At 40.6% G+C, this 12,041-nt stretch overlaps 1 protein-coding gene across 1 annotated transcript in view; it reads left to right on the top strand.

The window, feature by feature from the left end:
* Positions 1-6,152, top strand: part of LOC117518223 (phospholipid phosphatase-related protein type 3-like) — a 57,027-nt gene extending 50,875 nt beyond the window's left edge. The window contains exons 5-7 of the mRNA XM_034179295.1: positions 3,795-3,852; positions 3,952-4,125; positions 4,461-6,152. Of these exons, the coding sequence (XP_034035186.1) occupies positions 3,795-3,852; positions 3,952-4,125; positions 4,461-5,840 (1,612 nt within the window). The 3' untranslated portion in view covers positions 5,841-6,152. The remainder of the gene's footprint in view (positions 1-3,794; positions 3,853-3,951; positions 4,126-4,460) is intronic.
* The last annotated feature ends 5,889 nt before the right edge of the window (positions 6,153-12,041 follow it).

The raw sequence follows: 12,041 nt of genomic DNA, 5'->3' as shown, positions 1-12,041 counted from the left end.
TTATGTGGACCACTCACGTTATTAAGTGAACCTCTCACATTATTAAGCGGACGTTTCACATTATTTAGTGAACCATTCACATTATTATGCAGACGATTAACATTATTAAGTGAACCATTCACATTATTATGCGGATGATTAACATTATTATGTGGACCATTCACATTATTAAGTGAACCATTCACATTATTATGCGGACGTTTCACATTATTTAGTGAACCATTCACATTATTAAGTGGACGATTTACATTATTAAGTGAACCATTCACATTATTATGCGGACGATTAACATTATTATGTGTACAATTCACATTATTATGTGGACGATTAGCATTATTAAGTGGACCATTCACATTATTAAGTGGACCATTCACATTATTATGTGGACGATTAGCATTATTAAGCGGATGATGTACATTATTACGTGAACGATTCACAATATTATGCAGAGATTAACATTATTATGTGGACCACTCACGTTATTAAGTGAACCTCTCACATTATTAAGCGGACGTTTCACATTATTTAGTGAACCATTCACATTATTATGCAGACGATTAACATTATTAAGTGAACCATTCACATTATTATGCGGATGATTAACATTATTATGTGGACCATTCACATTATTAAGTGAACCATTCACATTATTATGCGGACGTTTCACATTATTAAGTGAACCATTCACATTATTATGCGGACGATTAACATTATTATGTGTACAATTCACATTATTATGTGGACGATTAGCATTATTAAGTGGACCATTCACATTATTATGTGGACGATTAGCATTATTAAGCGGATGATGTACATTATTACGTGAACGATTCACAATATTATGCAGAGATTAACATTATTATGTGGACCACTCACGTTATTAAGTGAACCTCTCACATTATTAAGCGGACGTTTCACATTATTTAGTGAACCATTCACATTATTATGCAGACGATTAACATTATTAAGTGAACCATTCACATTATTATGCGGATGATTAACATTATTATGTGGACCATTCACATTATTATGCAGACGATTAACATTATTAAGTGAACCATTCACATTATTATGCGGCTGATTAACATTATTATGTGGACCATTCACATTATTAAGTGAACCATTCACATTATTATGCGGACGATTAACATTATTAAGTGAACCATTCACATTATTATGCGGATGATTAACATTATTATGTGGACCATTCACATTATTAAGTGAACCATTCACATTATTAAGCGGACGATTTACATTTTTAAGTGAACCATTCACATTATTATGCGGACGATTAACATTATTATGTGGACCATTCACATTATTAAGTGAACCATTCACATTATTATGCGGACGTTTCACATTATTTAGTGAACCATTCACATTATTAAGTGGACGATTTACATTATTAAGTGAACCATTCACATTATTATGCAGACGATTAACATTATTATGTGTACAATTCACATTATTATGTGGACGATTAGCATTATTAAGTGGACCATTCACATTATTAAGTGGACCATTCACATTATTAAGTGGACCATTCACATTATTATGTGGACGATTAGCATTATTAAGCGGATGATGTACATTATTACGTGAACGATTCACAATATTATGCAGAGATTAACATTATTATGTGGACCACTCACGTTATTAAGTGAACCTCTCACATTATTAAGCGGACGTTTCACATTATTTAGTGAACCATTCACATTATTATGCAGACGATTAACATTATTAAGTGAACCATTCACATTATTATGCGGATGATTAACATTATTATGTGGACCATTCACATTATTAAGTGAACCATTCACATTATTATGCGGACGTTTCACATTATTTAGTGAACCATTCACATTATTAAGTGGACGATTTACATTATTAAGTGAACCATTCACATTATTATGCGGACGATTAACATTATTATGTGTACAATTCACATTATTATGTGGACGATTAGCATTATTAAGTGGACCATTCACATTATTATGTGGACGATTAGCATTATTAAGCGGATGATGTACATTATTACGTGAACGATTCACAATATTATGCAGAGATTAACATTATTATGTGGACCACTCACGTTATTAAGTGAACCTCTCACATTATTAAGCGGACGTTTCACATTATTTAGTGAACCATTCACATTATTATGCAGACGATTAACATTATTAAGTGAACCATTCACATTATTATGCGGATGATTAACATTATTATGCGGACAATTAACATTATTAAGTGAACCATTCACATCATTATGCGGACGATTAACATTATTAAGTGAACCATTCACATTATTATGCGGATGATTAACATTATTATGTGGACGATTAACATTATTAAGCGGACGATTAACATTATTAAGCGGACGATTAACATTATTAAGCGGACGATTAACATTATTAAGCGGACGATTTACATTATTAAGCGGACGATTCACATTATTATGCAGACGATTAACATTATTATGTCGACCATTCACATTATTAAGTGAACCATTCACATTATTATGCAGACGATTAACATTATTATGTCGACCATTCACATTTTTAAGTGGACTATTTACATTATTAAGTGAACCATTCACATTATTAAGTGAACCATTCACATTATTAAGTGGACTATTCACATTATTAAGTGAACCATTCACATTATTAAGTGAACCATTCACATTATTAAGTGGACTATTTACATTATTAAGTGAACCATTCACATTATTAAGTGAACCATTCACATTATTAAGTGGACTATTTACATTATTAAGTGAACCATTCACATTATTAAGTGGACTATTTACATTATTAAGTGAACCATTCACATTATTAAGTGAACCATTCACATTATTAAGTGGACTATTTACATTATTAAGTGAACCATTCACATTATTAAGTGAACCATTCACATTATTAAGTGGACTATTTACATTATTAAGTGAACCATTCACATTATTAAGTGAACCATTCACATTATTAAGTGGACTATTTACATTATTAAGTGAACCATTCACATTATTAAGTGGACTATTTACATTATTAAGTGAACCATTCACATTATTAAGTGAACCATTCACATTATTAAGTGGACTATTTACATTATTAAGTGAACCATTCACATTATTAAGTGAACCATTCACATTATTAAGTGGACTATTTACATTATTAAGTGAACCATTCACATTATTAAGTGAACCATTCACATTATTAAGTGGACTATTTACATTATTAAGTGAACCATTCACATTATTAAGTGGACTATTTACATTATTAAGTGAACCATTCACATTATTAAGTGAACCATTCACATTATTAAGTGGACTATTTACATTATTAAGTGGACTATTTACATTATTAAGTGAACCATTCACATTATTAAGTGAACCATTCACATTATTAAGTGAACCATTCACATTATTAAGTGAACCATTCACATTATTATTCTGACCATTCATGTAATCCTGGCCGGCACAGTTCCTTTGTGTTCACAAGTGTCGAACGCTCCAGATTCTCTTCTTCTTTCCAACCTGGTTGTGATTATAATCAATCAGAGGTTGACAGTGATGTTGACGAGCCATCAGGTCGAAGTGGAACATGAACATTTTTGATTAAACATTATTTTGTTTGTGGGATGAGAACTAGCTGACCTGAAGACCTTCAGCTCGTCAGTAACAGACGAGCGTGAAGCATCATGGGACGCTCCCGTTTTCTAATACCGTGATGCTGTTTTTATCACCGCTACCATGACAACAGGGTGGTCTCATGTCTTATATGTCTGTTTTTTCTTTACAGGAAAACCTTCCCTTCCCAGCATGCAACTCTGTCTGCTTTCGCTGCCGTCTACGTGTCTGTGAGTCCAAATTAATCATCAGTTCACATCATCAGAACAGTATCAATGCAGAAAGTCCTCCAGATAACAGATGTTTCTGTCTGTCTGTCTTCTTTCCAGATGTATTTTAATTCGACCATCTCTGACAGCACCAAGCTGTTGAAGCCTGTGCTGGTCTTCTTGTTTGCCATTGCAGCGGCATTGACAGGTTTGACGCAGATCACACAGTATCGCAGCCACCCCATCGACGTCTATGTGGGGTTCCTCATCGGAGCGTTCATCGCTGCATACTTGGTGAGAAATTCCGTGTCCAGGTCTGATCCCTGTCACAGTTCAGAACTTTAGGCAGAGCAGGTCTGTGAGTTTGGGGCAGGTCTGTGAGGGTGGTGTGAGGGTGGGGCGTGTGTATGAAATCACAGCAGGTCTGTGAGGGCGGGGCAGGTCTGAGAGTCTGTGTTTTTAGCATCTGGAGTTTACGTGACGTGCAGGAAGCTGGAATCATGTTGTCCAGTGTCAAAATAAAATGTCCTGGTCGATTATATTTGGTTTATGAGGTAGAAGAATCTTTGCATTTATTCAGATTCTGGGGCGTTTTGGGGGGACATGATGTCATGTTGTTTCTCCTGCAGGCGTTTCACGCTGTGGCTAACTTCAAGTCTGTCAGTGATCCAGCTCCGGTTCCATCCCCTTCACCCCTGAAGGAAGATCCACTGCGAGCGCTCACCGAGCGAGGCCACGAGTCCGTCTACAACAAGGGTCCGGCTTCAGCTTCAGAAAGCAATGACGAAATTGCAGCAGCTCCGTCTCCATCTTTGAACCAGCTGGAGGAACTGGGCGGTGCCCTGAAGAGGGAGAAGGTCTCCATGGGGAGCCTGAAGAGGGCCAGTGTGGACGTGGAGCTGTTGGCACCTCGTAGCCCAATGGGAAAGGAGACCATGCTGACCTTCAGCAACACGGTGCCACGAGCTAGCATGAATATAAACGGGGGGCTTGGCACCGGTGAGGACACAGAGGATCTCATCCAGCCTGTTCAACCAGTCCAGGCCACCCAACCTGCCCAGCGGCGTTTGAAGGCTGTCCAGATTCCCATGGATCCTGTGTGCTCTCAGCAGCTGGTGTCAGAGTGGAAACAGAAGTCCATGGAAATGAGAGCACTAAATGTTCGGGACGACTCAGAGCGGGATGCCAGCGAGGACGGCTCTGAAGTTGGATCTGTTGGAACAGAAGACGGAGTGTCTCATGTCCCAATATACACAGCTGGTGTGCAGTCAGGGAGGATAGTTGCTAATCACAATCCCTCTCCACCCCCAGGAGGTGCCAGAGCAGTGGCAACTCCACGACCGCCACAGATCCCTGAAGCAGGTCCTCCACCAGTTTCTCCAAAAAGTGCACTGACACGTGCAAAGTGGTTGGCCATTCGAGAGAAGGTGAGTGGAGACGAGTCCGTCCGCGGTGGTGTCAACCAGCCACGGCTTATGCAGGTCATCGCCATGTCCAAGCAGCAAGGCTTATTGCCGACTTCACCCTCATGCGACGTGTCCAAGTCCTCTGAGACCACCTCGGCTGGCTCCTCTGCTGCTAACTCTCCACACTACTTCCCCAAACAGCAGCAGGATGGGTTGGGTTTCTGCACCGTAGGTGTCTATGCTCCCCATCATCTTCTCCAGCATTCAGCCCTTCCTCAAACATCACAACTTGCTAAAAATGGTAACCCACGGGAGTGGGCAGGAATTGACCAGAGAGAGACCTACGACCTCAACAGCATCAACCAAGGAGATCCGGCAGCACGAAACAGCAGCTTTCGCCTGCAGCGATCTGCTTCACCTTGTTCCTCCACCAACCTGGAGGTCATCCCAAATGCTGTTCATCCCCAGCAGGCAATCTCAGGAGATGGACAACGCAGGGAAATGGCCATGAGACGTAAGACAGCCCTGGATCGAGAGATTCGTAACCAGACTGAGCAGGAGAACTACTACAAGAGTTTGCAAGGACGAAGGTTTAAGGATTAGTATCTCAGTAGGTGAAGACTGAAGCCAGACTTTGAGTCTCATTACAAACAGGATGTGGTCACGTTTCTTTGCATCTCATTGACTTCTTGAGCTGAAGAAAATGTTTCCATGTGACCAAGAAAAACACTCGACAGGAAGGACAAATCTCAGAGAAAAGTCCTGATGTTTGTCTTCACAAAAGACCTTCAGAAACAAATTGGTTCCTAAATTTCTAAATTGGCTCCTCCCACATACTGAACTCAGCAAAGTTCTGGAATGTTCTGTGATGTACTCTGATGTTGGTGTTCAAACTGCGTGTGATCCTTTCACCTCATATTACCACTGTTCTTTCCCTCAGAGTTTTCTGAGGTAACGTCGTCATTTGTGATGTTGTTTTGTCTTTGTGGTGAATAAAGAAAAGCAGCAGAAAGAAAAGAATTGAACTTTAACTCAGAACTGTTCAATGGGCTTTGGAGACGGAGCTGATTATAAGGCTCCACCCACAGCAGGAAGATTTAGCGGCACTCAGGTTGGAAGCTCCGCCGTCTTCTTCCTAACCTGACTCTTAACGTGACCTCAGAGTGAATCATGTTGGACATTGTGTAAAATTAGATTCTGTCACGACTCCAGACCCTCGAGTGTCGCTGACATGAAGAAAAGATTCTGAGATTCTTCAGAAAGCACAAATTTAAAATTTTTACAAATTTAGCACATATTTGTGACATTTATCGTCTTGTTACACGTTAAACAGCCACCCAAAAGCATGTTCTTCATCTTCATCATCTTCTTTCTCTTTGTGAGCTGCAGTAAACTTCATGTGTTTGTGCTTCAACCAGGGGGAGTACACAACCAAAAACACAAACAAACCACTTTTGTCAGTTTTTGTGCTGCAAAAAATAATAATACAACGCTGGAGCAGGCTGTTGCCATGGAAACCGGTGTTTAAAAAATGCCTTTTGAAAGAATTTGTTCTCAGATTAAATGATGTTTGAAAAATTTAACATAAAATATTTTAAGGGTATTTAAAAAAAGACAAAATTTGAATTGAATCTAATTTATTCTTCTGAAAAATGTAAAGTGCAATAAAATATAGACAGAGATGAAAAAGGCATTTGGATTGTGTTCTGAATCGTTCCTCAGCAGGAGCCGCGAACAGAATCTATAAAACCATCGTTTAGAACCATTGGGATTTGAGCGCGTGCAAAGGCATCGGCCTTCATAGATCGTACACAAATGACACAAAGTTATTCTGACTCTGTAAATTATTGCAGAATTTATGATGTGGATGAAAAACAATCTCATTCCTGAATCCTCACTCCTTTCAGCTCATCGATTCACAGTATTTTAACGATAACAGAAAACATCAAAGATAAAGAAGAACGTGTCAATTTCTGGATATTTTCTCACTTTAATCATCAGGTTTATTCAACTGAGATTTCCAACATAAAGCAGTGTCTCTTTTCTACCACCAGGTGGCGTGCCTGCAGTCATCCAGTTTATATTATTAGCTATAAACTGACAAATCGCACACTTTGGTTATGAATTAAGTCAGAGTGCAAAGCCAACATGGACATCTGTCTGCAAGCCGTACGACTGCCGACACGTCGCTAACTGATGTGACGGTGAAGACGACCCCAGCGTGTGTTTATGTGCTTCATTCTGATTGGTCAGAACCATGTGACTTTGATCTTACGTAAGGACATCGCATATCACAGTGAAATGGGCAGGGATAATCTGTGGAACTAACTGACCCCTTTCCATTCTGGGTGTGATTACCCATAATGCATCACACTACACCCTTTTTTTGGGAAACCGGCTGCAGACTCAAACTAAAGCAAGAACGCTCAAAATCTATTTTAAAAACACTGTAAACATCCCTGTTTTGATGTCCCACGCACGCTACAGCAGTTATTTGGATGAAGCAACATTTGCTCACTACAAGGTGAAATTAAAGGTGTTTGATATCGATCCGTACGATGTAGAAGCTTGCGACCAGTGTTTGGAATTTTTTCTCATGGCAATGTTTTGAAAGTGATGATTTTTGCAGACGATGTTCAACAGACTGTTGTTACATTTTTAGTGTGTATGCTCAGTAGTGTGTAAATCTCTCGTGACTAAGCGTGAGCTCCCACCGCCGCTGTTAGCTTGGGGAGCTTTAAGTGCCTATTCCTCCAAAAGACGTATGCGTAACGGCTCTCGCACCTTATTCTGCAGGGTGCTGTTCTACTGTGATCGCCCACAATCCAAAAAAGGGCTAAAATAGGATGAAACTGGTCAATCCGGCTTTATTCCTAGCAGACCTGGCAACCTGCCTGAAAACAAAAGTAAAGAACTGCACCCTTGACCACAAGTTCCCCAGCTTACAGCGTGCGTTTTACTGTTTCTAAAGGCTTGAAACATACTGAGTTGGTGTTTTCTGGAGCAGTAAACTTTAATGTTCTAATTCTTACTGTTGTAATATTGAATTATTTTCACAAATAATGCACAGGATTAGAGCTGATGGTCCCAATGTTCAGTACTAAATATTGTCACATCTGGGACACGTTTAAGGGACTTAAAGTTACATGTGTTTGTCCCAGTGTTATACATATATTCAGTCATGGAACGTACGCCCGCGTTAAAGGCTCAACTCCCGTTGGAGTTCTACACGAGGGACTGACAGGGCGCCAAACAACGTAACAACGGCCTGTTTTATATCCTCAACATAGATTACAAGATCAAATAAATCTGGGGGGGGTGTGCTACAACTTTGTTGTTTTAAATAAACTGCTGTGTGTATGTTTTTATTATTTTGATGAAATTTGATGTTTAAGGACTGGGCTCTGCCACAGACCTGTTAGCCGAGTTTGCGGCGCCTTCAGTACGCTATGTACTGAAATTCCAAGAAAAATTCCAAGGTATCTCTAAAACTATTAGAACACACTAAATTATTTGTACAAATGTTTCTGATGACCACAAATTAAAATCAGGGTCCACAAAATGCAACAGTAAATGGAGACAAATGGCCAAAGATCACTATTTGTAGAGCTCACAATCCCTGTGTTACTTCATCTGATGTTACTTTACTCCATCCACAATTATCCACCAAAGCACTCAGAGACACTTTGTAAAGCCATTTGCTTTAGTCAGGGCTGAAATTAGTTCCGCGAGCTAACCACAGCTGGCATTGCTAGCATGAATGCTATTCCACTTTTTTCTCTTTGATTGCTGACTGTCGGGGTGCCCAAAATCTTTGTGATGTCTGCGTGTTCAGCGTTTGTACACCTGAACACCAAGCATAATCGAACCATCATCTCACTTTAGCGGTAACTGGCGCTTCATGGCTCACGCTCACTCTACGTTTGCATTTTCTGCCTGACAGTATGACATATGCTAGGAATCATGGGTAACCACACCCAGAATGGAAAGGGGTCTATTATTGCACACAAAACTGTAAATTATTCAGGAGCATTACCAGTCGTGTAGTAGCCCGATGTTAGCTGACAACCACATGCACGTTAGCCTCTGACATGCTAACCGGCATAACGACTCTGCAAGCTCACATCACAGCCGCTAACCAGCTAATATGTTATTAATTATGGAAGTGAATGTGTTTGTACTTTTGTAAATCGCCAGTAAGTCGTATCCGTGTGTGTTTGAGGCAGTTTGTTGACCAGTTTAGATCCACAGACGACACATCAGAAAGTGTCGCTGAGAATTTCAGCATCAAATTTCACCAAATTTCAGCTTTCCCCAAAAATCTTCAGATAAAATTTTCAGCCAGAATGCAGTTAATCAAAGTATAAAAATGTGCAAATTATGTCAACTTGGGGATGAAAATATAAATAAAACAGTAAAAAAAAAAAAAAGAAGTGAAAGTATTTTTGCATCATGAAAAATCAGAAGAAATGAAACTGACATTTAAAATCAAACAGAAATTACACGTGTTGTTTTATGTCCGTTTTAGCCTCTACATGCTAATGATGGACGTGCGCGTTACACTGTATCAGCTCCTCAAACCTCTCAGCCCACAATCCTAATCCACACGAGGCCTTTACAAGTGTTGGTAATATCTGTGCTAATTCCTTATTTTATGTTATCAAGTATTTGCTTTTGTTATCTGTTTAAAAGTGTCTGGAACCTGGTTCTAACTGGTTCAAGGTCTCAACAGAAGAGTTGAGTTCCACTTCCATCATGCATGTGCAGGTTTCAGATAAAGGGAGGGCTCCCCTCTGTCTGTGGGGAGCCAGTAAGATTAGGTGTGTGTGACTAAACCCCTCCCACTGTACCGCCTACATTGTCTTGTATAAAAGCATGATGTTTGAGGTCTTTTCAGGAAATGGAGTCCGTGTGCGGGCTCCATTTCTGGGGACTCCGGCCTGGTTTTCAGCGTGACATTTAATAAATTCAACCTGAGGAATATATCGATTTCGTTCTTTTTAAGGGGCAGTATATTACAAAAAGAACCTGGAGGAATTACACAAGAAACATGAAAATCAAAAGTTCATTGAGATTTGTCGTGACTCACAGCCACTGCGTGCTAATGCTAACATGTTAGCACCGTGTCAGCGATAGATATGTTTAGTTTTAATGATTGAACACAGAATAAGTTTCATATTTTCTCGTGATGGTTCTGATGGACTTTGCTCCATGTGTCCAGTTCTGAACCTGCTTTTCCTCGTTTTTCATCCTTCCTGTTTTTTCATCTTCATCCTCTCTTCAAACCATCTCAAACCTCTTTCCTGGCTTTTGTTCTCTGATTCTCTCAGTTTGTTTTCTGCTCACTTCTTTAACTCCACACGTGTCTCCCTCTCCTGCACTCCCTTCACCGCCCATGTCTCAGGTCTGATAAACCCGACCTTTATACCCCCTCACACTGACACTAATGAAGCTGAATCAGCCTGAATGGGCAAAAAAGCGGTAATTCAAGATGTAGTCGGGGGACAAATGTTCGGCCAGCTGTGTACGAATCCCGTGCGAATACCCAGAATGTGGGCCGAAGCCACCTCGACTGATTCGTGCATATTCGGAGTGCAGCAGCTCCCTCTCTGTCTCTCTCGCGTGGCAGTTGATCAAGCAGTACTCAATGCGGACACTGGATGGTGCGCCAGTGTCCCGCCTTTCAATACTGTCCACTGTTACGATAGGTTTGATCTGACCACAGTCCATGCCCAGGTGGGTGGTTCCCGCCTCATCCATGTTGCATTGAGGGGCCTCACGCGACATTCGGCTTGCATTCAGCCCCCACTTGGGACATTGTGGGGGCATTCAGGTGCATTTTGGCTCATCCGTGCCACATCCAGGGAATTCGGCCGGGTTCTGTATTTTGGCCATAGCGGTATGTCGTCCGACCCCTTCAGGTGTTTTGAATGCTGAGACCGCAGTCAGACTACACTTTGACAACTGTTTGAGCTTTTTCGAACACACATTATTTGGGTGCATGTGCACTACATTTGGCCTGGTCGCGCAAATGTGCACAACTGTGTGGGTCGCACTCAGATTAGCTGTCCGAGGTGTTCAAATGCGCCGCGACTTTGGCCAAATGGCAGTCAAGTTTTCATTCGGTAGGCATTTGGCCTCTAGTGTGATGGGGATTCTAACATTCGGGGCGGTTGCACGACTCTGCCCGCCTCTTTGACTACTCTGCGAATGCTGACATTTCTGATTGACACTCGAGTGTGGTTCGTCCTCATTTGTGTTAAGTGTGACAGGCCTTTAACCCTTACTCCACATGACAAACGCGCTCCTGATCCCGTATTCTGGTCCTTCCAGACTTCATGCTAAAATGATGCTGGTAGATACTAGCGTAGCAACATGCTTATATTTTTGCGATAGGTTGCAGAAAACACGACTTGTGAATGTGGAAAAAGTTTCCACAAACAATCAGACTCATGTTGTTGCTGTTTCAGTCATCCAAAAGTGCAGTTTTACGTCGGCGACGTGACGTCTGTGCCATTTGTCGCGTGATGTCATGAGTGGGTGTTTCCATGGAGACGCGCCTGTAGGCCGTTCCTGCTCAGAGTTAATGGACATGTTAGCGTTCTTTTGGTCAGTTTGGGTTAGAACAACTAAAAATCGTGAGTTGAAAACCACACCAATAAAATAACATCAAATCCGAGCAGTAAACGGTCGTTAGTATCTGCTTCCTGTTTGAATTGATTTTGAAAATCTGAACGAACCGACTGGTTGACTAAAATAAAAGTAGTCAACAGGTTAGCTGCAGTAGTTAGCTGTAGTCATCCA

The sequence above is a fragment of the Thalassophryne amazonica genome, chromosome 10 (genome assembly GCF_902500255.1).
Source record: "Thalassophryne amazonica chromosome 10, fThaAma1.1, whole genome shotgun sequence".
Lineage (NCBI taxonomy): Eukaryota > Metazoa > Chordata > Actinopteri > Batrachoidiformes > Batrachoididae > Thalassophryne > Thalassophryne amazonica.
This window is presented reverse-complemented; position numbering and strand designations above follow the sequence as displayed.